Consider the following 27,991-nt stretch of genomic DNA (forward strand, 5'->3'; position numbering starts at 1 on the left):
TGGCACATCATGGCTTCCTGTCACATGCTGGCAAGTGTCATCTGGAGCAGGAGTAGTCAACCTGTGGTCCTCCAGATGTGTCAGACGCACAGGAAACTCACAACAAAACTTATTCCAAAAGAAAATAGTTTTATTGATTAGCACTATACGCATTGGACTGAAAGTCAAATCTGACTCGAAGCCAGATTTGCCTCAGCTTATCAATACATTTCTCCCGCCCAAAACTTGACAGTTCCCAAGGAGGGGGGTTAGTGAGGAAAGACATATGTGAAACAAAAACAGGATTCCAAACTCCCATCCTTGAGAGAGGTGACAACAACCCTGTGAGCCCATAACAAGATAAGGTTAACATAACATCACTATTCTATTTTATTGCTTACAAACTACAAGGCCGGGGCTAGCAGGCGCCAGGCCCAATCAAGCAGTATAACTGACATGGAGGAACTCAGGCTAATTTATGACAGAGATTCTACAATCCTGACATCCCTCCGCATTAAAACTAACTTCACTCCCCCACCTAGCCGGCGTCTACCGGACGAGGACAATCAGGGAATGCTCGGTGGAAAACCCGGAGAAGGCGGGGTGCTTTCACATTCCCAGCCTCAACCCACTCTTTGTCCCCAGAGGGGAAATCTTTCCAATCGACCAGATATTGAAGGCGACCCTTATGCAAACGAGAGTCTAAAATTTGGTTGACTTCATAGTGGGTGTCTTTGTCGATGTAAATTGGCACAGGCGTAGCTGGAGGAGGGTGCCACTCGTCCGGGGCCGGAGCTCTTCGCAGCAGGCTGGAATGAAAAACCGAATGTACATTCCTATAAGTCTTTGGTAAAGCTAGCTCAACAGTCACATTATTAATCAGTTTTACCACTTTAAATGGTCCCACATATTTTGGGCCAAGCTTTTTGGATTTCTGTTGGCACCTCAGGTTCTTAGTAGACAAATAGGCCAGGTCTCCCACTTTCCATTCAGGTGCAGGTACTCTCTTTTTATCTGCTTGAGCTTTATAGGCTTGTTTTGCCTCCTTGAGGCTAGCAACAATTTCTGGCCAACCTGTACTGATGGTTGCTGCCCATTTATTTATGTCAGGAGCCTCAGTGGAGCTGAGCTCCCAGGTGGGGGCTGCCACCAAATCAGTTCCATACACCACCTTGAAGGGTGATACCCCTGTTGAGGCGTGGACCCCATTGTTGTAGGCAAATTCAGCGAGTGGCAATAAGGAGACCCAGTTATCCTGCTGGTGATTGATAAAACAACGCAAATATTGTTCCAAGATTTGGTTTACCCTTTCGGTCTGGCCATTTGATTCAGGGTGATAGCCCGAAGTAAGGGCTTGCTCCACTCCCAATAGTCTTAAGAGTTCCCTCCAAAACTTGGAAACGAACTGGGGGCCCCGATCCGTCAGAACACGTGTCGGGATCCCGTGCAGACGTACCACGTGTTTAATGAAAAGAGAAGCCAATTTAGGTGCTGAAGGCACACCCGTGCAGGGAATGAAGTGAGCCTGTTTAGAAAAAGCATCCACTACTACCCATATTACGGTGTTCCCGTGGCTGGGAGGGAGGTCCGTGATAAAGTCCATAGTAACATCTGACCATGGGCGAGAGGGGGTGGGCTGCGGCTGTAATAGCCCTTTTTTCTTGCCCCCAGCCGGTTTTGAGGCAATACAAATGGGGCACCCCTGTACATATTTTTCCACATCTTTGCGCAGAGATGGCCACCAATACTGTCTCCTGACTAGGTGCAGAGTTTTTACGAAACCAAAATGTCCAGCAGTTTTTGCGTCGTGGCAAAGTTTCAAAACCTTTCCCCTGACCGAAACAGGGACAAAGAGTCTCTCGCCCTTAAAAAAGAGCCCCCCCTTCTCCGTCAGATCGGGGCGGAGGGAGCAAAACTCCGGATCTTGTGACATCTCCTTCTGGACCCAGCCCCCTGGGATGGGCGTAACAGTCTTTGTGTGGCTACGCGTCACGGCGGCCATCCCCAGTTGGGCGGGGGTGAAAACGGTATCTACCAATGGGTCTCGTTTGCTGTTATACTGGGGCAGGCGTGACAATGCGTCTGCCAAAAAGTTCATTTTGCCCGGCAGATGCTTTAGGGAGAAGTTGAAACGGGCAAAAAACTCCGCCCATCTCATCTGCTTGGCGGAAAGCGAGCGGGGCTGCTTGAGTGCTTGAAGGTTTTTATGATCCGTCCAGACTACAAACGGGATCGCGGATCCCTCCAGCCAATGCCTCCAGGTGGAAAGGGCCAATTTTACAGCAGCTGCTTCTTTTTCCCAAATTGCCCAGTTTCGTTCTGCCCCCGAAAATTTCTTTGAAAGATAGGCCAGCGGGTGTAATTTCCCGTCCTCCCCCTCTTGGAGGATCACGGCCCCCATTGCTACGTCCGAGGAGTCTACTTGTACAGTAAATTGCTTAGAAGGGTCAGCATGGGCCAGTACGGGTTCGGATGTAAACAGCGATTTTAGTTTGTCAAAAGCGTCTTGACAGGGGGGGGTCCAAAGCAGGGGCGCCCCCGGGCGGCTCGCCGTTTTACCCCCTTGTTTGGTCTTTAGCAAATCAGTGAGGGGCAACGCCACCTTGGCAAAGTTGGGGATAAAAGTCCTGTAAAAATTAGCGAACCCCAGGAAGCTTTGCAACTGCTTCCTGGTGCGGGGAGGTTCCCAAGCTAGCAAGTCACGCACCTTGCCAGGGTCCATCTCAATCCCAGCCTGGGAGACTCGGAAACCCAAAAACTCCACCGCATCGCGGTGGAACTCACATTTAGACAGTTTAGCAAACAATTGGTGCTTCCGCAAGCGGTTGAGCACTTCGCGGACCAGGTCAGCGTGACTCTCAACATTCTCTGAATACACAAGAATATCATCAATGTACACCAACACCCCCTGGTACAACAAATCATGCATAATTTCATTTATCATATTCATGAACACGCCCGGAGCGCCGGCGAGGCCGAACGGCATTACGGTGTACTCAAACTGCCCTAGGGGAGTATTAAAAGCCGTTAAATATTCGTGCCCCTTTTTGATCCGGACTCGGTAATAGGCTTCCCTCAAATCCAGTTTCGTGAAGATCCGCGCCTTCCCCAGGTGGCCCAATAAGTCTTTTATCAGGGGGAGTGGGTAGGCGTTGCAGGTGGAAACCGCATTCAACCCACGGTAGTCAGTACACAAGCGCAGCGAACCGTCCTTCTTTTTTACGAAAAGGACCGGGGCTGCCAAGGAAGATGTGGCTGGTCTAATAAAACCCCTCGCCAGGTTTTTGTCCAAAAATTCCCTAAGCTCCGCCATCTCCCGCGGGCTCATGGAATAAAGTTTGGCTTTGGGGAGAGGTTCCCCTTTCTTTAATTCGATGGCACAGTCAGTTTTACGGTGGGGGGGAAGTTGGTTGCACTCCACCTCCGCGAACACATCAGCAAAGTCCCGATACTCGGGAGGGAGCGCTGCCCCCCCTGATCCCAAGGCGGCCACAATCCCCGCACTTGGAGGATCCCGCGGTCGAGCGTGCTGCTCGCAGGCGGGAGAGGTAAATTCCACAGTCCCTTCTTTCCATTTCACTAGGGGGTCATGTTCCTTCAGCCAATCCAACCCTAACACGCAAGGGAAAGCCGAGTGAGGGGCTACCAAAGGTTGGATTCGCTCCCAATGTTTTTTTATGTCCAAGTCCATGGGGCGCGTCTTTGCCGTGGCTTCCCCTCCGGGAGCACATTTCCCGTCTAATTGGGTGATTGGCAAGGGTTCCTTCAGTGGCACCTTTCCCACCCCCAAAGTCTCGGCCAGTGCCGGGCTCACTAGGGATTGGGTACACCCCGAGTCCACGATACACCGGACTCCCACTGTTTTCCCGGACTTGGGGTTGGAGAGATTGGCAGGTAGGAGTAGCAAGGGGGAATCACTCACCACGCGTTTGCCCCTGTTGGCGGCCTGCTGGCGGGGCGCCTTTACAGCAGACCGTCCTCGTTTCCCGACTGCTCCTCAGCTTGATCCTCGTCCTCCAGCTCGCTTCCCTCCTCCGAGTCGTCCACTGCCGGCACGGCAGCCACGGGCACCAGAAGAGACTTGGCGCTTTTCTTCGGAGTGGATTTCTTGGCAGGCTGGGCTTTCGGCGGAGGGCTGCTCACGGCCCTAGGGGTCGACGCCGCTTTCTTCGGGCAGTGTGCGAGGAAGTGCCCCGCTTGGCCGCAGCCCAGGCACAGCCCCTTTTCCATGCGCCGGGTGCGCTCAGACGGCTCCAACTTGGCTCGGGGCTTGGCTTTCGCCGGGGTGGAAGTTTTCGCCACGGTTTTGCCTGCCAAAACCTGAACCATCGAGGCTCGCTCCAATCGATTTTCCATCTCTCCAGCCAGTTGGACCCACCCCTCGACGGTGAGCGGGTCTTCCAGGAGGAGGCATTTATCTGCCAGGGTAGGATTGAGGCCCCCCACAAACGCCAGCACGCGTTGGGGTTCTGTCCAGTCCGGTACAGAGGAAGCCAGCTCTTTAAATTCCCTGGCGTACTCGACCACTGACAACTTCCCTTGCCGGTGGGCCCTGAGTTTTTTCTCCGCAGTCTCCCGTTCGAACGGCTCCACGTACATCTGGCGCAGGGCCCGCATAAAGTGGTTGTAGTCGCGGATGGCCTGGGGGTGGTAGCGGTACAAGTCCACGAACCATTTGGCAGCTTTGCCTTCTAGGGCTTGACCCACGAAACGCACCCGCTCAGCGTCGTCCTGGAAAGTGAACCCCATGTCCATCATGTAGGCCTGGAGGTGCACCAGAAATGTAGGGAAATCGGAGGGGTCCCCAGCAAATTTAGCCTTGAATTTATAGGTGTTCCGCAACTCCACTCCACGGAGGTGGGCGGGTAGGCGCCCTGGGCCCCAATCCGCAGGTGCCGGGGCCTGGGCCAGAGGTCTTGCGCCACGGCCGATGCCTCGTCCTAGCCCCGCTGCCACTCTTGCTCGTTCCGCTACCCGCGCCGCCTCTGCTGCCTGCGCGGCCGCCACCGCTGCTTCGCGCGCCGCTGCTGCTGCCGCCGCCTCGGCTCCCGCAACGTCTGCCGCCGCCGCCGCTGCCGCTGCTGCTGCTCCCTCGCTGCCATCCGCGCCGTCCCCTCCGGCTCCATCGCCACCCGCGCCGCCGTCGTCCTCTCGCTCCTCGTCCTCGTCTTCTCCTTCCCTCTGCGCTCTCGCCCGAGCCGCCGCCTCCGCCTCGATCTCTAGCTGTGCTCTGGCCCTGGCCACCGCCTCAGCATCCACCGCTGCTTGCGTGTCCGCCATGCCGTGTTCCCGCAGTGCAAGCCCACCGCTCGCTCTTCGCAGACTGGTTTCGTGCGCACCACCACCGAGCACTTCCTTTAGCAGGCGTTGTGTTCGGCGTTTCTCCTCCGGATCCAGCCGACCCGAAAGATTCTGCAGCCAGTTAGTCACCCTGTCCAGCTTGTACTGCAAGTCCTGTGTCTCACCCACAGGCTCCAGCGCGTAGCTAGGCAGTCCCAGGTGCTCCGGCCACTGTTCATCCCCAGTAGGGCGGTCGTATTTTGACAATCGCCTGCGCTGGGTGACGTGTCGTTCCAAAAATTCCTCGGGCCCCGGGATTGTCCCCGAGAGTGCCCGCATCATGCCCGAGCTGTGCGGCCCAGCACCAGCGCCGTCGCCCTGGGAGAGGTCCCAATCCAGGCCCTCTCCCTGCTCGGAAAAAGTATGTCCCTCGCCCTGCATTTTGCAGGTGAAAGGAGTTGTGAGATTTGACTTGATGTCAGACGCACAGGAAACTCACAACAAAACTTATTCCAAAAGAAAATAGTTTTATTGATTAGCACTATACGCATTGGACTGAAAGTCAAATCTGACTCGAAGCCAGATTTGCCTCAGCTTATCAATACATTTCTCCCGCCCAAAACTTGACAGTTCCCAAGGAGGGGGGTTAGTGAGGAAAGACATATGTGAAACAAAAACAGGATTCCAAACTCCCATCCTTGAGAGAGGTGACAACAACCCTGTGAGCCCATAACAAGATAAGGTTAACATAACATCACTATTCTATTTTATTGCTTACAAACTACAAGGCCGGGGCTAGCAGGCGCCAGGCCCAATCAAGCAGTATAACTGACATGGAGGAACTCAGGCTAATTTATGATAGAGATTCTACAATCCTGACAAGATGACCATGGACTACAATTTCCATGAGCCCCTGCCAGCGTTTGCTGGCAGGCCACCCCCCCATTCATCCCACAGTCCACTTTCTGATCCTCTCTGAAGCTCAGCATGAGCTTCAGTGGAAGCTCCATTTAGTTGATGTACACCACATGAGTCTCTGTCTCAGTGGAAAATGGAAGCAGCTTACAAATCACACTCCCTCCTCGATTTCACCCTTCATCCTACGCCATCTGGAAGAACAGCTACTGGGAGCAATTCAAGGCCCGCAGATGCCAGTGGCAGCCATTGGACGGCACCCAAATTGGACTCGAAGGGCACAGATCAACGTACAGAGGTAACTCCAGGCAACTCCCACATTCCACAGAAGGCAGGATGGTTAACACCTACGGCCATGTTGCACCATGCTCCAAATAACTTTGCAATGACATACAAATCTCAGAGATCCCCTGGTCACAACTTCCCTGTGCTTTAAAAAAAAAAGGAGGAATTAACAGCCAGATGAACCCAAACAGATCCAGAGAGAGAGAGAGAGACAGAGACAGTGAGACAGAGACAGAGACTCATGTGGTGTACATCAACTAACCTGTGCAGGTCTAGCAAGCGGCTGAGCAAAGTGGATATTCAAGCAGTACAGGCCTGACTCACAATGGAACGTCCCCACCAAGACTGTACTTTTGCCTTTTGTGATTACAGCTGTGGCCTTCTAAACAACACTGCTTTTCACATTGCAAAGTCTGCTGGCGTTTGGACCTCCCCGCTGCTGTTTCTCATTGTAGAAGAAAAGTTCATTCATTTATTTATATTTATATGTTTATATTTATATACTACCGCTCTTAAATGTCTCACGCCTGTTTACAAAATCAATAACATACAGTAAAATCCCCTAAAATTACCCGTTAAAACATATTTAGAACAACAACATGATATCAGGATGGTGGACAAGAAAATTCTCCCCCCTGACCCCCTCCTCCCATTCAGCATGGGTCAACCACTCTCTATCCAGGAACAAGGAACCTAGAGAGTTGGTTTTTATACCTCAACTTTTCACTACCTGGAGGAGTCTCAAAGCGGCTCAGAATCGCCTCCCTTCCTTCTCCTCACAACAGACACCCGGGGAGGTAACCGAGAGAGCTCTAACAGAACTGTGAGAACAGCTCTAAGAGGACTGCGTCTAGCCCAAGGTCGCCCAGCTGGCTGCACGGGGAGAAGTGGGGACTCAAACGCGGTTCTCCAGGTTACAGGCTGCCGTGCTTAACTGCTTGATGCCTCTCACCCCGTCAGGGGCAAGTCTGTGATCTAGCTCCGTTACTAATTTACTCACCCACGTCATAATTAAAGAGCCAACGTACACCATCTTTAAGAGCCAGGCACCAACCAGGAGTCAGTCTAAGAGAGGGAAACTGCTTCACCGAACATATAACTTAACGTTACCGGCGCTGGACAAGTCGGTTAATAACCCATCTGCTCTCTATGGCCCTGGCACAAGTCCTGCATTAGGAAGTGTCACGTAAGACGTCACACACAGGAGCGCCCTGAGAGATTGCTAGTCGGTGCATCAGCATAAAAGGCCTCCTGGTTTGCTTGATTTAAAGATTTCATCTTGCCAGATTTGGGCTCTGATCCCACAGTCTGCTGACCCCCTGCTCTAGGAGATTCGGGTCGCATTTGCAAGAAACAACGCAGAGGAGAATGCTGCTTCAAGCCAGGGACGTGTCTCGGGGTGCTAGACTTCGTGTGCGTCTGAATACCCCACCTGGAGAAGGTAAGCAGAATCAATCACATTCGGAAAGAGAAAACATGGGGATCAAACCACTGGCTGGGTTCCTGGAGGCCCCCCTCTCCAGGTTCTTGCACACACCACCCCTCTGTCCCTCAAAGGCCGAGTACTCAAGTTCTGAAAGCAGAAAGAGCGAGTGAGATCAACGCCTTCCAGGAACGCCTGCAGACGGCCACATGCAAAGGTTTACACGTCCAGTTTTGAACACAGGGGAAGGCCGAATCCTTAAGCCGGTGGTGTGTTGTTATTACTCTTTTTAAAGGTATATACCACCCTCCCGTGCGGCTCAGGACAGCGTACAGCATGCATTCACATCAAGAAAACACGGCTATAAAAAACCTTACAAACAATACATGAATCATAGTGTTAAAATCTCAACATCTCAGTACCGCCAAGCAATTTTCCAATTTCCTCTGTGGGGGTTGTCCAAGGGAGGCCCACTGGATGTTACACACACACACACACACACACACACACACACACACACACACACACACCTCACTTTTTGCTGCACTTTGGAAACGGCCCATTGGCATCTATGGCTGACCCCACTGAGAGGGTTGGGGACAGAAATGCTAGAGAAACGCACACCCTTTCATTTCCCAAACAACCAAATTCGTTCAACAAAGTATTAAAAAAAACACACAGCAGAGAGGAAAGCATGGAGCAAAAACCAAGTCTGAGAGCAGAGAGACCAAGAGGAGGATATTTTGAAATCCTACCTTCCAAACATCTCCCCTGTAGTTTGGCAAGCCCCCCCCCCCCCTAACTGGCATCCTGGCACATTCGGTTCTTACAAGAAGTCTGCAAACTAACAATAAAAAGCGTCTGATCCTTCCTGCATACCTGGGGTGCCTCCTCAGCAGGTAACCCAACCTCGGCCCGCAGGAAGTCCCATCACGGTCCTGTCATCGGCCACACCGAGGCCCGCCGGTAGATGCTACAATATTAAGAGACCCTCATCCTTCCACAGAAGGGACACCTTGGTGGGTACGAGGCATCTTTAAGGACTTGGAGGAAAGAGCAGACACAGGGCACAACCTAAAGCCGAGCGTACACCTGCCTTCAGCTGCGATTCAGAGGAGAGCCTGGGGACGGCCAACGCCTCAGGGGATGCCCGAGAGCCGTCCTTTGCAAGTAAAAATAATCCTATAACCGTTCGGCATCAAAAGCCCTTCCAGTTTCTTAGACAGGTTTGGTTTTGTGCTTTCAGAGTAATTATAACCCTTCCTTCCCAAGGAACTAGCACTTTTAATTAAGAAGGTCTTTTTTAAAAAAGGCTCTTGATCTTGAACAAAGCACCTTCGGTTTATTTTCATTTCATTCAAGTATTTACACCCCACCTTCCAGGTGGCGGACAAAAAATAAATTCACTGAGAACGGAAACTGCGTACGCACCGCACCAGAGCAGCAGAAAGAGCCGAGCAACAGATAGATCACGGCCAGACCCAGCAGCCGGCCGTAGCAAGGCAGCCAAGAGCACTCCAAAAGTGCTGGGGCCGCTGCAGAGAAGGTCCCACGTAGCCACCCACATGGTGGTGAACCCAAAGCAGGCCCTCTAAGGGGGGTCCTAACTCAAGGCACAAACGGCTAAGGCTATGAAGCTGAAGATGATTATTCTTGGAGGGGCATAGCATCAGAGGCGGCCAGGGCTCTGTAATTTACCTTTACCTCCACCCCAACTGCCCCACAAGTACATGGCTTGCTCAATCCTGAGTGGAAGACCCAAAGGAAGGGTACAGGGTGGGCTAAAGGAGCTTGCACTAACCTACTGCACAGTGAGGCAACTGTTGGTGGGCCTCTTCATTTAGCCACCAGCCCCAATTCCCCGCAAGGGAACTGAGCAGCAGACTTCGAAACGGACTACATGTACTGACAAGCCTCTTGTGCCACAGAGTGGAAAGGCAGCACACATGCAGTCTGAAGCTTTGCCCGTGAGGCTGGGAGTTCAATCCCAGAAGCCGGCTCAAGGTTGACTCAGGCTTCCCTCCTTCCGAGGTCGGTAAAATGAGTACCCAGCTTCCTGGGGGGTAAACGGTAATGACTGGGGAAGGCACTGGCAAACCACCCCGTATTGAGTCTGCCATGAAAACGCTGGAGGGCGTCACCCCAAGGGTCAGACATGACCCGGTGCTTGCACAGGGGATACCTTTACCTTTTTACATGTAGTGACATTCCAGGAAGCAGCCTAGAGCATCCTCTGGATGTGACATCACATCCTCCAGACGTGACATCATATCCTCCCCTACCCCAAACCCTTCCGGCATTTGCAGGGGGACTCCTGGTCCACCCAGCTCAGGGATGTCCTCTCAGACAAAGCATCAGGCCCAGGAGCGCCACCCTCAGCACCCACTCCTCAAAATCCCTCTGAGGGCGTCACAGTCTTTCGTTTGTTGATTGTACAGATTTAGGCATCGTAATCCGCTGTGAGTCCCAGTGAGAAAGGCAGGCTCTAAAAAAATGTGAATACACAAATAAACCCGGAGATGCCAGGGACCTTCCGTCTGTGCACCTAACCGCTCCTTGACAACGCCGGGCTCGGGGAGGGGGGAAAGAAACAAAACCTTCCTCTTGGGTGCACCTCATGGCGCTACCGAGATAAATCTGTAAGCAGCAGCCCTGCAGGGAATCCAACAATTGCTCGTTACTAGTTCTCGGCAACCAAACGCAACGTCCCAAGAGCGACATCTGAAGCAACCACAACCGGAGCACGGAGCGGTCCTGAATCGTTCTAAACAACCGCCAAGGACACACCTGCTGTCGAGGCCCACCGAGGAAGCAAGGAGCATGGCCCATTCCACCCGTGTTGGATAACGTACTTCGGAAGCTGGATTCCCACCATCTAGCGCAGGGGTAGTCAAACTGCGGCCCTCCAGATGTCCATGGACTACAATTCCCAGGAGCCCCCTGCCAGCGAATGCTGGCAGGGGGCTCCTGGGAATTGTAGTCCATGGACATCTGGAGGGCCGCAGTTTGACTACCCCTGATCTAGCGCATTATCTGAGGGGTGTGGAACGAGCCTTGCCAGACTTCTCCCCCCTAATCTGAGAGGGGCTGGAACGACCATTGAATCGCTTACCGTGAATGGTCCTTCTCCTTGAAGTCAGAAAGTGGTGGGAAACACCCACCAAGGCGTCCTCCTGACTATCAAGGAAGAAAGGGAAGTAAGATGGCGCATGGGCCCTCCGTAGCCCAGCGAGCAGAGGAAGAAGGCCGGCAGCCCAAAGATCCCGAAGCCGCAGGGGCACTTGCTGTAGGACTCCGGCCTGCCTTGTGGGGTCACTGTTGAGGGACTGCGTGTGATTCTTGGGAGGAAGGGAGAAGTTGTTCATCGGGGAGCTTCACAAGTCTTGAAGACAGAGCGGTGGAGGAATGCCCTGCTCGATCGTCCAGCTCACAAGCCTCCTACACAGAGCAGTCAACCAGCTGCCCAGGGAGGGCCAAGAAACAGGATATGGATATTACCACCTAGCACTGGTATTCAGAGGTTCACTGTAATCTCCATGGCTAGTGGCTACATAATTATATCTTACGTTTCTGCCTTCATGAGGAAGAGGAGGAAGAGGAGTAGGAGTTGGTTCTTATACTTCTCTCCCCGAAGGAGTCTCAAAGCAGCTTACAATCGCCCTCCCTTTCCTCTCCCCACAATAGACACCCTGTGAGGGAGGGGAGGCTGAGAGAGCCCTGAGATTACTGAAGAAGAGGAAGAATTGGTTCGTATATGCTGCTTTTCTCTACCTGAAGGAGTCTCAAAGTGGCTTACAGTCGCCTTCCCTTTCCTCTCCCCACAACAGACACCCTGTGAGGGAGGGGAGGCTGAGAGAGCCCTGAGATTACTGAAGAAGAAGAAGAAGAGTTGGTACTTATATGCCACTTTTCTCTACCAGAACGAGTCTCAAAGCGGCTTACAGTCGCCTTGCCTTTCCTCTCCCCACAACAGACACCCTGTGAGGTGGGTGAGGCTGAGAGAGCCCTGAGATTACTGAAGAAGAAGAAGAGTTGGTACTTATATGCCACTTTTCTCTACCAGAACGAGTCTCAAAGCGGCTTCCAGTCGCCTTCCCTTTCCTCTCCCCACAACAGACACCCTGTGAGGGAGGGGAGGCTGAGAGAGCCCTGAGATTACTGCCTGGTCGGAACAGCTTCATCAGTGCTGTGGTGAGCCCAAGGTCACCCAAGCTGGCTGAATGTAGGGGAGCAGGAAATTAAATCCGGCTCGCCAAATTAGAAGCCGCCGCTCCTAACCACACCACCACGCTGGCCAGCAAAGTAGCTAACAAATTAAAATACATGCCAGCACCACCTTTGAAAACCACCGAAGAAAAAAAGAAAAAGCGCACATCACTAAAACAATTAAAGCCAGAACCAGAATACAGACCAGACGCAAAGCAATTGAAACACAGGACAGGGAGGAGGAATTACAAAAAAATGCCTTTTGCCTGCTGGTGAAAGATGACAGCTAAAGCAGACAGACAAGTCTCCTTTTGGAAAGAGATCCCGCGTTTTGGTGCTGACAAAGCCCTCTCCCAGGTTGCCACCCACCTAATCTCAAAAGGTGAGGCACCCCAAGCAGGCCTGCAGTGATGATCACGGTTGTCAGGCAGGTGCAAAAGGGAGTAGGCGATCCTTCGGGTAGGTTGATCCCAAATCATGTATGGCAGGGGCAGTCAACCTGTGGTCCTCTGTGGTCCTCCATGTCTGGGGTGCATCTTCTGCTCCTGGATCCCATGGTCTCCTGCCTGCAGTTCAATCCTACCTCCCTCCTCTTCCTGGCACATCATGGCTTCCTGTCACATGCTGGCAAGTGTCATCTGGAGCAGGGGTAGTCAACCTGTGGCCCTCCAGATGTCCATGGACTACAATTCCCATGAGCCCCTGCCAGCAAATGATGGCAGGGGCTCATGGGAACTGTAGTCCATGGACATCTGGAGGACCACAGGTTGACTACCCCTGCCATATATGGCTTTTGGAGTCAGCACCAGCACTTTGAACTGCATCCAGTAACAGACTGGGCCCCAGTGTAGATCGCCCAGTGATACAATCCCTGTGACCCACTCCACTCTAGCTGCATTCTGCGTCAACGGAAGTTGCTGAATACTTCTCCAGGACAGCCCCACGTAGAGCCCATTGCAGTAGTCTAATCTAGATGTAACCGTCAAAGCTGGTTGAGGGTCCCCTTGGCCACAACTACTACCTGCTTATGCAACGTAGGCCTGGGTCCACAAGCATCTCCCCAGACCACGGACCTGTTCCAGAATGGGCAACACCTTAAATACCAGATCAGACTTCCTCATCAAGATTAAGCTTCAGCTCATTAGTTCCACCCACTCCAAAACGGCCTCCGGGCACCGGATCAGGATTTCCACAGCCTCCCCGGGATCAGCCTGAAGCATGAGATAGACCTGAGTGTCATCTACATATTGCTGATGGTCCTTCTCCGAATAGCCTCACCCAGTGGCTTTCACAGGGGCGTTAAAGAACATGCAGAATGAGATGAAACCTCCTGGAACCTACAGTCCCAAGGGCTGAGCAGCATTCCTCCATCTTCTGAAATCTTCCCTACAGGAAGGACTGGAACCACTGCAAAACAGGGCCTCCCAGTCCTACCCTAGAAAGGTGGTCCAGAAGGACACTGTTCTTGGTGGTGCTGAAGCCACGGAGAGGTCCAGGAGAATCAACTGAGCCACCTCCTTCTGTCCTCCCGGCACAGGGCAACCAAAGCTGTTTCAATCTCATGGCAAAGCTCAAGAGAGGACCAATCCATCCGGCTCATGCAGGAAAGTCTGAAGTTGTCCAGCCACCATGTGTCCTCCTAGTGCAGTGGTAGTCAACCTGTGGTCCTCCAGAAGTCCATTGCTGGCAGGGGCTCATGGGAATTGTAGTCCATGGACTTCTGGAGGACCACAGGTTGACTACCACTGCACTAGTGGACTTCTTGCAGAGGTATCTATTCACTTCAACCCCCGCCAATGAATTCCCCCTTTTAGGCCGTTACTTAGCAAGGAATTTCATCCCTTTCTCCACCCTACATCAATTGGTCACCAACACTACCGGCTGCCCCTCCACTAGCCCTATGAAGATAGGTTGAGGGACTTGGGAATGTTCAGCCTGGAGAAAAGGAGTTTGAGAGGGGACATGAAAGCCCTCTACTGTAGGAAAAGTGCTCCAATTCCCTGGATTCTCTCGGTCACCCGTCTTCTGCACCATCTTTGCACTTGTTTGTCCCAAATGGCAAAACCATCCAGTAAATTCGGATTCACCCTCTGCGGCGTGGTCCCTCCAGAAAGCTTTATCTTCCCTTCCATAATAAAGAAGGTTATCTTTGGATTCCTGCCCCCACATTTGCCGTTCCTAGTCCCCCAATCAGACAAGGATTTTGAACCCACCAAAGCTGCCCCATCCAGTCTTGCGCAGGGAAAGGAAGGGCTGCCCTGTGTGGACAGCACAATGGCCAAGAATCATCTGGGCAATGCAAGAAGCAAGAAGGGACTCACGTGGTATCCTCAAAGGTGCAGGCAGGCATCACCCTGCTCACTTCCGCTCTGCTCCCAAACGTCACAACCTCTCCATGGAATGCTGTGGAAAGAGAACAACTGCTTAAGGATCCTAGGAGTAGGGAGAGGGGGGACTGCCCAGGCCCAATCCTCCAGCAGCCATGGCACTACCAGTCCAAGAAAAGGCTATCTGCCTTCATCAGAGAGCTGCTGGGTTACTTCTTGCCAATCAGGCATTAGACCACCAGTAACACGACAAGAAGAGCCTCTTGTGGCACAGAGAAGTAAGGCAGCCGACGTGCAGTCTGAAACTCTACCCATGAGGCTGGGAGTTCGATCCCAGCAGCCGGCTCAAGGTGGACTCAGCCTTCCATCCTTCCGAGGTCGGTAAAATGAGCACCCAGCTTGCTGCTGGGGGGTAAACGGTCATGACTGGGGAAGGCACTGGCAAACCACCCCGTATTGAGTCTGCCATGAAAACGCTAGCGGGCGTCACCCCAAGGGTCAGACATGACCCGGTGCTTGCACAGGGGATACCTTTACCTTTAACACAACAAGAGGCATCAGCTGTCTTTGGCCTCACTGCAAGCTGACCAGCTCAGACTATAACATTCATAACAGTGGAGCATTTCTACCAACAAAAGAAATCTCTGCAGATCATAGGACACATGCACAGAGAGAAGCCAGCAGAGCTCCAGAACCTGGTTTTTCACTCGGGTTCAATCTTTGGTATCTCCAGCGAGGCAGAGGAGAAAGGCCCCAAAAAGTAGCTGCCTGGCGGAGAGGCCAACACAGGCCCTGACAGAGCACTGGGCCGGCTCATTTCATACGACCGTCCACTCGCTTTTAGCAGGCTTCCTCCTCATTTAGCGTTTGCTGGCAGGGGCTCGTGGGAATTGTAGTCCATGAACATCTGGAGGACCACAGGTTGACTACCCCTGTTCTACAGAACAGGCTGAAAATCTTTTTCTTACGTATATGTTAGTCCTTCCAAAGGGGACATCAGGAGATGTCCAAGGAGAGCTGAAACTATTCTTCCCTCCGCCAGGACTCACATACACTTAAGCTATTTTAAAAATACGGACAAAATACAGAACGACAAGATCAAACTCAGTTAGTGAGCCATCTTCTGATGTCCAAAGGTCCAACTCGTTCTAGATTTCTAATGGATATCACGATATTCCATTCTGGATGACCTCTTAGACAATTCAGGGGATAATAATCAACGCAGAGACTAGGTGTACATTTCTGATACCTTGTTTGGCAGATATTTAATTCCGTAACCCAAAAATTCACCTTGGTACAAACTATTTAAAACGGATCATTTCAGATGGAGCATCTGAAATCCAAATCCCACACTACATTTTCACTTGCTTGTACACAGAACCTCGGGCCAAATGTCTTGCTAATTTATGAAATGGTCCAAATGGTCAATCTGATCACGAAAAATTAACTTTTTGTTGTTGTTGTTGTTAGGTGCGAAGTCATGTCCGACCCATCGCGACCCCCTGGACAATGATCCTCCAGGCCTTCCTGTCCTTTCCCATTCCCCGGAGTCCACTTAAGTTTGCACTGACTGCTTCAGTGACTCCATCCAGCCACCTCATTCTCTGTCGTCCCCTTCTTCTTTTGCCCTCGATCGCTCCCAGCATTAGGCTCTTCTCCAGGGAGTCCTTCCTTCTCATGAGGGGGCCAAAGTCTTTGAATTTCATTTTTTGTTACCTGACACCAATTCTTTTGTTACCAAGAAAACACAGGCTAAAACAGTTCTAAAGAGAGCAAATACCTAATTTTGGAGGTGGAAACGTTTTAACTTCATCGGTTCGCGCGATTTATATTATTTTGATTAAAAAACTTGAATGCATTGATTAATCCCTGTGGAAATACACTATGCAAATAAACCGACCAACTTGCGTTTTTTGTCATATTAAACATCGCAACCCCCCCACATCTCAACAATTCCTTCCTGCTGCAAGGGCTGCATTTGCAACCCCCTGAACGAGCCACAAATCCTAAGACTGAATCCTAAGGTCCCCCCCCCCACCCACCCACCCACCCACCCACCCACCCATGTAGCGATGGCAGAGCTTCCGTGGGCAAGAGATTTCTGCTTATTTCTTCCCACCCCTCCCTGTTCCCCTGACCCTCTCCCAAATTTCAGGGAGCAGGCAAGCAACAGCGGGAAGGGAGAAGGCGTGAAACTCCCGCTGCTCGTAGTAGGATCTACCCCACTGCCTGCCCTCTAGGGACGCTCTGTTGAGAGGGGTCTTAATCTTTTTCTTTCCCTCTAGGTTGTCTTTCCCAAAAGCTTTACTAAAAGTCTTAGCCAGAGCAAAAAGAGGGAGGGAGAGAAGCATGGCAAACATTTCGACTTCTGTGGACAAGAACTTGAGCTTACCTCTGCTGACGGCGGGGATTGCTAAAAGCAAACTCCAATGCACCTAGTGTTGGGCTAGAACAGGGATGGCCAAGGAGTGGCTCTCCAGATGTCCATGGACTACAATTCCCACGAGCCCCTGCCAGCAGGCAGGGGCTCGTGGGAATTGTAGCCCATGGACATCTGGAGAGCCACCGGCCTCTGGCCACCCCTGGGCTAGAGTGACCCCACACTAACTTTCCGCATTTTGCTCCCCCCAGAAAAAGAGAGGTCACAGCCCCGCCTTGATTCCGGGACGCCGAAGGGCTCCCAAACCAAACCTGGTTCCTTTGGAGCCGATGTAGATGCTGATGCCAAGCAAAGAGCGAGAGGTATTTTCTGCCCATCGGCGTGTCAATGCCCCGCATCGGGCACCAGCCGCTTGAACACCTGCGGCGACAGCCGGCAATGAAGTCACCCTTCCACTTGGGACCCCATTGTGTGGCTCATTGTTCAGACCCCTGGTAACCTCGAGGGTGTTTATCCATAAATAACCGCAGACCAGACTGGGGGGCAGGGGAAGGGAGAAGAAAAGGCTTCTAACAGCCAGTGTTTCTAAAACTATTTTTAAAAGCCTGACTAATTTTGGAGAGGTACATCTAAATATAGCTCCAAAAAGCCAGGCTCATGGGGTGGGGGTGGCGGGAGAAGAAGACAGCCCAGGCTGAGAAGATCTTGCTAGGGAAGAGCTGCCATGGGACACCACCAAGGACGGCCCCTTGTCCCCTGGCCACCAGGGCTGGTCAGCCTGGGTATGCGGCCTGGCGCCATGCTGGCAATGCCCACGGCTCTGTTGACCTTTCCACACACGGGACTGGCTGGCTCTCCCAAAGCTGAGCAGAGACAGCTGGGATGCCAAGCACCTGCTAGCTGGCCAGGGTCCTTTATGTCAGGGGCAGGGCAGCTTGCCCTTTAGCACTTTCAGCCAGCTCAGTGTCTCCGATAGACCACCTAACTCCGAGGGGTGCACTGCCATCTTGGAAAGCTGCATTTTATTTCATGGTGGGTTGCTTTAAAATTAAAAAACTAGGAAACTGTAGCGCGTCTCCTAATGTTCCAGGTTAAAGGACAGAAGGAAGTGTTCAGTGAATCACTCGCATTTCTTCTAAAAACTCATCCAGTCGATTGCTCTCAATAAGCAGACTCTGTCGAGTTAAAATCTCTTTATTGGAAGAACAAGGAAGCTAGCATCTGGGGGATTTTTGCTAAAACTAATGCCCCAGGGCTCTGTTATCCCTTATCAATCCTGTTTAGGTGTAGAAAAACATTAAAATGTTCTCCCTCCTGGTTCACTCAAAAGTAGTCAGTCCCCCCAGTGCTTTCTGGCCTTCAAGGCCAGGAGGAGATGGCATGTTGTCAAAACATTGAATGGCCTAGCTTTGGAACTCCCTGGGGCCTAAAATCAGCTACCTTCATGCCTAGCCTAATCAATAACAAAGGATCAAAGACAAAGTAGAAGGGTACATGAGATCAAAGGGATACACTGCAACAGCCATGTCAGAAACTTGCACGCAGAGAAGAAATTGCAAAAACTTATGAACTATTTTTATTTATTATTTTATGTATTTGAATTCATGGTTTTGACACCAAGCAGTAGTTGCCATGAGGACAATGCTTTCAATATACATGACTAATATTAGATGGGGGTCACTTGACTTGTTTGAGGAGTTGCGGTAAAGAGCAGTGGCTTCTAATCTGGTGAGCCTGGTTTGATTCCCCTCTCCTCCACATGCAGCCAGCTGGGTGACCTTGGGCTTGTCACAGCCCTGATAGTGCTGTTCTCAAAGAGCAATAATACCAGGGCTCTCTCAGCCCCACCTACCTCACAGAGTGTCTGTTGTGGGGAGAGGAAAGGGAAGGTGATTGTAAACCACTTTGAGACTCCTTCAGGCAGTGAAAAGCAGGGTATAAATCCAACTCTTCTTTTGGCCCACAAAATGATGAACCTCCATAAAGAGGGAATCCATGTGCCAGGGATCCATGGCTACCCATTTGGGTTGAGCCCTCTGGCGTGCTTCTTAACGCCTGAGATAGCCAGCTCTGCGTGCGGCTAGCATGCTGCCGGCACCCCTCCCTTCCACGCTGTGGTGCTGACCGCCTCGGGCGTCAGTCCTTGCCGAAGCCCTCAACCCTACTACCCATATGACCACTTGTGCTCACACCACCTGCAAACCCCGGAGTTCCCTCTTCCCACTGAGTCAAGAATCTCAGTCTTACAGGAAAAGAAAGAAAGAGTTCACATTTCTCATGAGGGCGGCCTACGTTGGGAGAGGGGAAGTGTTAACCCCCCCCCGCCCTGTTCAGCCAAAGGAAGGAAGGAGAGAGAAAAGAATGGCCCATTTTGCTACGACTGTTCCAACAAAACCCACACATAAAAAGCAGCGGCTAGGAGGCCGCCGGGCCGGAAAAATCTCACGTCCTCGAGAGACAGGCTGTTGTCCAACTGCCCTTCACAAAAATGAGGCACTGGGGGCAGACTGAAGTATGCGAATGGCTGCCTTTCTGGTGCACATCACCAGCGTCTTTCTTCACCTTGCAAAACCAAAGAGCAGCAGTTGGGACAGAAGCCTGGGCAAGAGATCGAGATGGATCCACAAAGACGGGGAAAGGATTTCTCGCCAGATGCTCCAGTCCAACAGACTGCCAGAAGAGGCAGAACACCACCCCCTTTAGGGCCCTCCAAGAGCAAAATGAGCATGGCCCAAACCAACACTTGGCCAGACTGCATCCAGTTCTGACATATGATACTTGCTGGCTCAGATGGGGAGTTGATGCCTTCTGGGATCTTTACAAACAGCCTGTTGGAGCAAGTCTTGGCTCCAAAGAAGGATCTCAAATCGGCTGCTTATGGACGTGGGGAGTCTTCAAGGAGAGGCTGGACAGAGGCTTATCCCGGATGCTTTAGGCCAGCGGTTCTCAACCTTTTTGGTGCCGCAACCTCAAGTTCAGTGGCGGCTGCAGGGGCATGTATGTGCGCCCACAGGCGCGCAACAATCAAGGCGGCCAGTGCCATCGCTCTGCTGCCTCCACCACCACCCGTCTCTGTGGCGGTCGGCAACGGGGCAACCCGGCAGAAGGGGCCAAGCGACCCCAAATGGGGTCGTGACCCCAAGGTTGAGAACCACTGCTTGAGGCTGATCCTGCGTGGAGCAGGGGGCTGGACTAGATGGCCTGTAGGGCGCCTTCCAACTCTAGGATTCTGTGATTGTATGTAGTGAGCTCCCCCTCGCTGGCCGTCTTCAAGCACTGGCTGGACAGATACTTATCCTGGATGCTTGAGGCTGATCCTGCATTGAGTTGGACTAGGTGGCCTGTATGGCTCCTTCCAACTCTGTGAACTTATTGCAAAGGACATTAAGGAGGTGGGGAGCTCCCCCTCACCGGCAGTCTTCAAGCAAAGGTTGGAGACACACTTTTCTTGGATGCTTTAGGATGCTCTGGGCTGATCCTGCGTTGAGCAGGGGGTTGGACTAGATGGCCTGTGTGGCCCCTTCCAACTCTAGGATTCTATGATTTCCAACCCATTTGAGTCTCCCCAAGATGGAACAGAAGGCAGCTCACTTTGAGTCCTGGAATCAAGACAGATGCAAGCAGGGAGACACCGGGGCACAGGTCTGCCCCAAGGTGTCCATGTGAGGAACCAGGAGGCTGACTCAATGGACCAGAACGGTGCTGTCAGTTCGGCATCAAAGCAAGAACATGCCCACCAACGGAAGGCAAAGCTGTCTTCCTTTCGAGCCTTGCCTCTCCTTACCCACAAAAAACTGGGGAGACCATGGAGAGGCTCGATTCCCGTTCATGCTTCAAGAGCTACCAGTTTCCAGACGTTAGTACAGGGGTAGTCAAACTGTGGCCCTCCAGATGTCCATGGACTACAATTCCCATGAGCCCCTGCCAGCATTCGCTGGCAGGGGCTCCTGGGAACTGTAGTCCATGGACATCTGGAGGGCCACAGTTTGACTACCCCTGCCTTAGTAGAAGTCAAGGCTCCTCAAGGGTTCTCAAATGAGCAAACAGCATGTCTCCCTGCTGCCCCTGGGATTAGAGGGTAGAGCTACCAGACTCCACAGACAAGCACCAGGAGGAGATGCCGGGGAATGGCTGAGGGCTTATGATAGACGTGCCTACAGCATGGCCACCTAAACACACCAGGATCAGGGAGGCTGTCTTCCAGCCCTGTGGCCCACAATCCCAGTTTTGGGGGGCCTGGCAGCCGTTGGCACCAACATTTGCCCCAGCTGGCCCTGCTCAAAACCAGCACAGAGAAGAGAGACTCTGCCCTTGGACCCGGGAGGCAACATTTTCCACTCCTGTTCCAACCACGCTACTTCTTTCGTGGTCTCACGCATGTCACTCTCTTCCGCCCTGCAGTGCTCGACCCTTACAGTGGAAGAATCCCATCCGGATCTGCCATCTTCAGCTCCGTGGAAGAAGAGCGGGATACAAATGGGAGGAGCAAACCAATCCCCAGAACCACACTGTCCCAGGCCTGTCACCCCATCGCTTCGATTCATGCCACCAGCATTCATTTAGCATCTCGTATCTGTTAAGGCGCTGCGGAATAATCGAGCAGCAGGTTCAGCATGGGGAATACAATTTAAAACAGGGCCTGCTCTTTCCTTGCTGGGGATCTGAACGGAAGACACTGGGCCCAGCTGTATTTTTCTAAAAGAGCATGCCGAGAAGGGTGTGGGCGGAGAGAAGAGAGAAAACTTATCGAGTGGTTCCCAGTTTTTGTTTCAAAAAGGAAGCCGAAATCTATTTCTAAGAATATTCAACACCCTTGCAGAATTGTGTTAATTACTGTATATTTAGCTACCCGAAACAGATTGAGGGTCATAAGGGGAAAAGCATCCAAAAGAAACTGGGAGATTGTGTATAATTGTATCTGTTGGGATACATTTATAAACATTTTTATTTCAAATTCCATAATTAATTTATTTTAATCTATATTATTGATTCCAATGGCTTTTGCCTTCTCTGCCTGCTCAGTGTAACTTTTAACAATAATTCTTTTCCCTTTAATGCAGGAGTAGTCAACCGGCGGCCCTCCAGATGTCCATGGACTACAATTCCCAGGAGCCCCTGCCAGTGAATGCTGGCAGGGGCTCATGGGAATTGCAGTTCCATGGTCATCTGGAGGGCCGCAGTTTGACTACCTCTGCTTTAATTTTTCTTAGGGAGGTTTAACCGTATTCCGATAACAGAGAGGTTGTGTCCAGAAATCCTTCCTCATTACTTTGGTCTGCCCTCAATTCTCCTCATATCGCTCTTGATTTCTGACATTTTGTCCGCTTTTCGATCTAAACTGGATGAAAGAGCAATTGTCTGACACAAACCTCATGTACTGCAGCATTTTTAGGTAATGTTTTTAGAATTAATTTGGTTTTTAATGAAATACTTTTACCATAATTACATCATTTTGTTTTCTTATTCTTAAATGCCAATAAATTCTTCTGTATCTGTCTTTTAACAATAATATTAGAGTGCAGATAGAAGATCTGCTTTATATCTTCTTATATAATAAGAAGATATGGGGCATTTCTGCTCAGGAGTCACTCCTTTATACATTTACAAGATGTTACAGTTAAGACTTATTCTACGCTTCAATACATTTGAGTTTAAAGATTTTTTTAAACTACTCTTGACCCTTAATTTCTCTCCTGCTTGTATAATACACATTCTAACTCTTGTCAAATTTCATGATTGATCTATTTCTCAGATCATTTGTTAGTTTTGCCATTACTCCATATTCAGCAAGTTTTTTTTTCCGTTCCTCTAGGCAGGATTTCGTAAATAATTATAGCCATGCATTTGAACATCTCTTCCAGAATGTTGGTAGTTTATTAGGAAGTATACCTCATAACATATTCTTAACTTCGAAATGGAATTTTAATTTTAATATGTCCTGCATTTTTCCATCTATTTCCTTCCAATATTGTTTGGCTTTATTAGAAGTCCATCACATATACAGAAAAGTTCCATCTGTGCCTTGGCATTTCCAGCATATTCCTTTTTTTCTCAATGTCCTTTGGGGTTAAATATCACCTAAAAGCACATTTTGTACCAGTTTTCTCTTGAGACCCAGTTTGGTGTAGTGGACTACTACTACACTGACGACTGAGAGGGGATCTGAGAACCATCTTCAAGTATTTAAAAGGCTGCCATATAGATAGAGGATGGAGCAGAGTTGTTCTCTCTTGCCCCAGAGGGACAGACCAGAACCAATGGGATGAAATTAATTCAAAAGAAATTCCGTCTAAAGCTCTGGAAGAAGTTCCTGACAGTCAGAGCGGTTCCTCAGGGGAAAAGGTTTCCTCAGGAGGTGGTGGGTTCTCCATCTTTGGAGATTTTTAAACAGAGGCTGGAGAGCCATCTGACGGAGAGGCTGATTCTGTGAAGGCTCAAGGGGGTGGCAGGGGACAGTGGATGAGCGAGAGGGTTGTGAGTGTCCTGCACAGTGCAGGGGGTTGGACTAGATGACCCAGGAGGTCCCTTCCAACTCTATTATTCTATGATTCTAGGGTTCTAAGCTGCTTTGAGACTCCTCTGGGTAGTAGAAAACGGGGTTCTTCTAATTCTTAATGTCTGTCTGGATGTAAACTTGACTTCTTTTCCTCGTGAGCATTCTTACTGATCCATAGATAGATATCCGCTCTCTACAATTCTGCATCCATTTGATCATAATTTGTTTCACTTCTTCAGTTTCTAGGTGGAGTGACAGTAAATGATCTTTGTTTTGTAATCAGCTGAACTCAGTTGCATCTCTTACAGCTCCACCCTCCATATCAACGATCTTCTTTAGTCTTGAAACAGACTGATTATATAGCAACCATTGAATATTTATTCCTTCATTGTTAATATCTTGCCAAGACTTGATTTTCCCAGAGCGTTTGCCATGCTATTGTGCTAGGAGGGGGAGGGATATAGCCTCCAATATCTTTAACCCTCCCCCCGCTCCAGAGGAGCGGGAGGAATAAAGGAGTAAGGGCAAGTGGGGAGGAGTTAGGGCGGGCCCTGTCCGGGATAAAAACTCGGAGGGCCCAATCAGGAGCCGCGAAGCGGCTCCTGATTGGGCCCTCCGAGTGTCACTCGAGGGCCAAGCAGCCAATGGGGAGCCGCACAAAGCGCGGCTCCCCATTGGCTGGTTGGCCCAGCCTCGCCTGGGCCGGCCAGGGAGTTGCCGCTCAGAGGAAGAAGCCTTCCCCAGCGGTAAGTCCTCCGGCCGGCTTCCCCTCGCCCAGGGAGCCTTCTGCCGGGCCCTGGGGCAGGCTCGCCTGCCCTTGGGCCCGCCAGAAGGCCACAAAGCCCACTCCCGAAGTCCTGAGCCTTCTGCCAGGCCCTGGAGCAGTCTCGGCTGCTCCTAGGCCTTGCAGTAGGCCGCGGAGCCCACCGCCCCCGTCCGGAGCCTTCTGCCAGGCCCTGGAGCAGCCGAGCCTGCTCCTAGGCCTGGCAGTAGGCCGCGGAGCCCACCGCCCCCGTCCCGAGCCTTCTGCCAGGCCCTGGAGCAGCCGAGCCTGCTCCTAGGCCTGGCAGTAGGCCGCGGAGCCCACCGCCCCCGTCCCGAGCCTTCTGCCAGGCCCTGGAGCAGCCGAGCCTGCTCCTAGGCCTGGCAGTAGGCCGCGGAGCCCACCGCCCCCGTCCCGAGCCTTCTGCCAGGCCCTGGAGCAGCCGAGCCTGCTCCTAGGCCTGGCAGTAGGCCGCGGAGCCCACCGCCACCGAGCCTGCTCCTAGGCCTGGCAGTAGGCCGCGGAGCCCACCGCCCCCGTCCCGAGCCTTCTGCCAGGCCCTGGAGCAGCCGAGACTGCTCTTCGGCCCGGCAGTAGGCCTCAAAGCCTGCCGCCGCCTTCCCGAGCCTTCTGCCGGGCCCTGGAGCAGCCAAGCCTGCCCCTGGGCCCAGCAGAAGGTCCCAAGGCCACCTACCTTCCTCTGTTCCTCCCTTCTTCCCAGCATTCCCTTTGCCCTTTCCTTCCTCCCAGCATTCCCTTTGCCCTTTCCTTCCCTTCCTCCCAGCATTCCCTTTGTTTTTCCCTTTCTCCCTTCCTCCCTATCTTCCATCTGCCTCTTTCTGCTACCTGTTTCTCTCCCTCTTCTTCTGTCTCTATCTTCCTCCTTTTCTTTCTGTGTTTCTGTCTCTCTCCTTTTCCTCCTTCCTTCGCCCCATCCCTCCACCATCATGCTAGGGCCCACTGTATTTTGCCCACAGTGGGCTTAATATCTAGTCAATAAAATAAGCTTAGAAATCAGTTTTTTTTCTTGTGTATTTTAGGCTTCTACTGGAGAGCTTGTGAGCCTCAATACGTTCTGGCATGTAAACCCTAATCTCAAAATCCTTCTCTCTTTCTCATCCTGCAATATTTTAAAGCTTCCTTTTGATTTTCTACGATCCCAAATAAATTTATTTCTGTCTCTGCCACTCTCCCAGTATTCTTTCTTCTATATGTATAGGTAACATTTTAAAATTAAAAAAAATATAGTTTTGTCAGTACACTCATTTTTATTGCAGAGATTCTTCCTAGCTACGAAAATTTTAATTCTAGATCGGTCTGCTTGTTTGACAAATATTCTAGCAATTTTGCCCTGCCACATTTATTCCCAAATCTTGAAGGGGGACATTGGTTACTGCACATCTGATATGTTCTTTATATTCTCTTCTTTTTGTTGCTATGTTAAAAACTGTCATCAATTTTGTCTTGTTTGTATTTATTTTGCACCTTGAAAATGATCCAAATTCTTCAATATGCGCTCCAGTGCGCTTCGGCGAGCACCGACACCCAAGGCAGCCAGGGTAAGACCGTTTATGCACTGGGAACTTCACTGCCCCAGCTCCCATGCAGGAGCATAGATTGGGGGCAGATGAGGTGCACCAGGCCAAATGCTCCCCCATGTGAGTGCAGGAAGAGGTGGGGCAGCCTGCCAAGACTAAACCTCCATCCTGCAGCCCAGCATGAAACCTCCAGTGCATAAACGGTTTAAGAGAGAACAACTCTGCTCCATCCTCTACATGGCAGCCTTTAAAATACTTGAGGATGATTATCAGATCCTCTCTCAGTCGTCTCCTCTCCAGGCTAAACAGACCAAGCTCCCCCAACCTTTCTTCATACGTCTTGGTCTCCAAACCCCTCACCATCTTTGTTGCCCTCCTCTGGACACTCTCCAGATTGTCAACATCCCTCTTCAACTGGGGTGCTCAAAACTGAACACAGGACTCCAAGTGAGGTCTTGAGAGCCAGTTTGGTGTAGTGGTTAGGAGTGTGAACTTCTAAATTTGGCATGCCGGGGTCGATTCCCCGCTCCTTCTCCACATGCAGCCAGCTGGATGACCTTGGGCTCGCCATGGCGCTGATAAAACTGTTCTGACCGAGCAGTGATATCAGGGCTCTCTCAGCCTCCCATCCCTCACAGGGTGTCTGTTGTGGGGAGAGGAAAGGGAAGGTGATTGTAAAACCACTTTGAGACTCCTTCAGCCAGTGAAAGGCAGGGTATAAATCCAACTCTTCTTTTGGCCCACAAAATGATGAACCTCCATAAAGAGGGAGAGAAAAGCGGCATATAAGAACCAACTCTTCTTCTTCTTCATACCAGAGTGGAGTAAAGCGGTAACATCACCTTGCCTGATCTGGACCCTATACTTCTTTTAATACAGCCCCAAATCCCATTTGCCTTCTTAGCTACCAAGTCACACTGCTGACTGATCTTCAATGTATCGTCTACTACAAACCCCAGATCTTTTTCAAATGTACTACTGCCAAGACAAGTCTTGACCATCCTACAGTGATGCACATCCTACCTAAATGACGGACTTTACATTTATCACTACTGAAATTCATTTTATTCCTTTTATTCCTTTTAGCCCAGTTTTCTAGCCTATCAAGACCAGCCTTTCCTCACAGGGCTTGGACCCCAGGCCCTGGCTCATCCTTGTAGCTTTCCTCTAAACCTTCTCCATTTTATCCATGTCTCTTTTGAAATGAAGCCTCCAGAACTGCACACAGGACTGCAGGTGGGGTCTGGCCAATCCAGCGGGACTGTAACATTTTGCGATTTAGATATGATGCCTCTGTTGATACAGCCCAAGGCTACATTCACCTTCTTTACTGCTGCAACACACTGCCTGCTCCTATTTAGCTTGTAGTCCACAAGTACATGCTTGACATGTTCCTTTTTTAATAGAGATTGTTAACTTTCCATATATTATAATCTTTGCTTCCAGTCCCACAATTCAGGGTCACAGTTCAAATCCTGAAGGACCTTCAATAAAAAAAGGGCCATATTGTCAAATGCTTTCTCTGCCTCCAAAACTAAAACTGCAACTCTCTCACAAATTCAGTTGCATCCGTATCTTCCACACACCTCTTCCCTTCCAAGCCTGTTTGATCAGTGCGGATTAGATCCGGTGTGCATTTTAATAATCTTTCTGCCAGCACCGTAGCAAAGATTCTGTCATCTACATTCAGAAGGAATAGGTCTATGCATACGACTGTGACAGCACTGAATCTGCCTTCTTTATATATTAACACGATATACGCCTCTTGGCCCAGAGGTACGTCTTTCCCTCTTTGACCTCATTCATAACTTTTTGTCATGGTATCATGGGGACGCCTTCAAAGTCACTTGCACACGCAACCAAAGCTTATACCGAGAATTGTTCCACACTCACCCGGCGTCTGCAGTTCAGATAAAGGAAAGCCACCCTTTGGCCACGATCCTCCACAGGTGCATAGCAGCATAGCACCAACTACAGCGGAAGCATTCTGGACGCTGCAGCGAATGTCGGGCAGGAAAACCAGCTCAGTTGTCAACCTGTAGGGACAAAGACGGGGCACAACCTGAAGCCTTCTCCTCTGTGAGCCATTCAGCACATCCTATTCTTAAATAACAAGAAACAGGAGGAAGCTGGAAAACAGGGAGAAAGCCTATGGAAGCAAGGGCCAGGGGGAAGAAGGGAGCACAAGCAGGGAAAGACAAGAGCACTGCTCGAAACACAGACAGTTGTATTCTGCACAAGTGCTCTTCAAGACACTGGAACCGCTGGGCGTTTCGCAGCTCCCACGACACGAAGATCTGAGCTTCCCGACACCGCTCCAAAGCGAGCATCATTAAGGACATGCCAGGAAGTGGCAGGGAAAGCCCCACAGGAGAGGAAGAGTCGCTTTCGTAACCTGC

The 27,991-nt window shown here is 51.1% G+C and overlaps 2 protein-coding genes across 3 annotated transcripts in view; both read right to left on the bottom strand.

The window, feature by feature from the left end:
- The window catches only part of DCUN1D3 (defective in cullin neddylation 1 domain containing 3), a 52,824-nt gene that overhangs the window by 10,145 nt on the left and 14,688 nt on the right, over positions 1-27,991 (bottom strand). Inside the window, exons 2-3 of one of the 2 annotated variants that reach the window (XM_077316194.1) lie at positions 27,486-27,628; positions 14,410-14,491 (exon numbers count right to left, since the gene is read on the bottom strand). The gene's annotated coding sequence lies outside the window, so the exon portion shown is untranslated. The remainder of the gene's footprint in view (positions 1-14,409; positions 14,492-27,485; positions 27,629-27,991) is intronic. The other variant, XM_077316195.1, reaches the window with a different exon arrangement.
- LOC143827503 (uncharacterized) lies at positions 110-27,934 on the bottom strand. Its single transcript, XM_077317097.1, has 4 exons — positions 27,831-27,934; positions 27,486-27,628; positions 3,902-5,153; positions 110-788 (listed from the first exon to the last, which is right to left on the bottom strand). The coding sequence occupies exons 1-3, from the start codon at positions 27,932-27,934 to the stop codon at positions 3,943-3,945; spliced, it is 1,458 nt and encodes a 485-aa protein (XP_077173212.1). The 3' UTR covers positions 110-788; positions 3,902-3,942.

This window comes from Paroedura picta, chromosome 17 (assembly GCF_049243985.1).
Source record: "Paroedura picta isolate Pp20150507F chromosome 17, Ppicta_v3.0, whole genome shotgun sequence".
In the NCBI taxonomy this organism is placed as follows: domain Eukaryota; kingdom Metazoa; phylum Chordata; class Lepidosauria; order Squamata; family Gekkonidae; genus Paroedura; species Paroedura picta.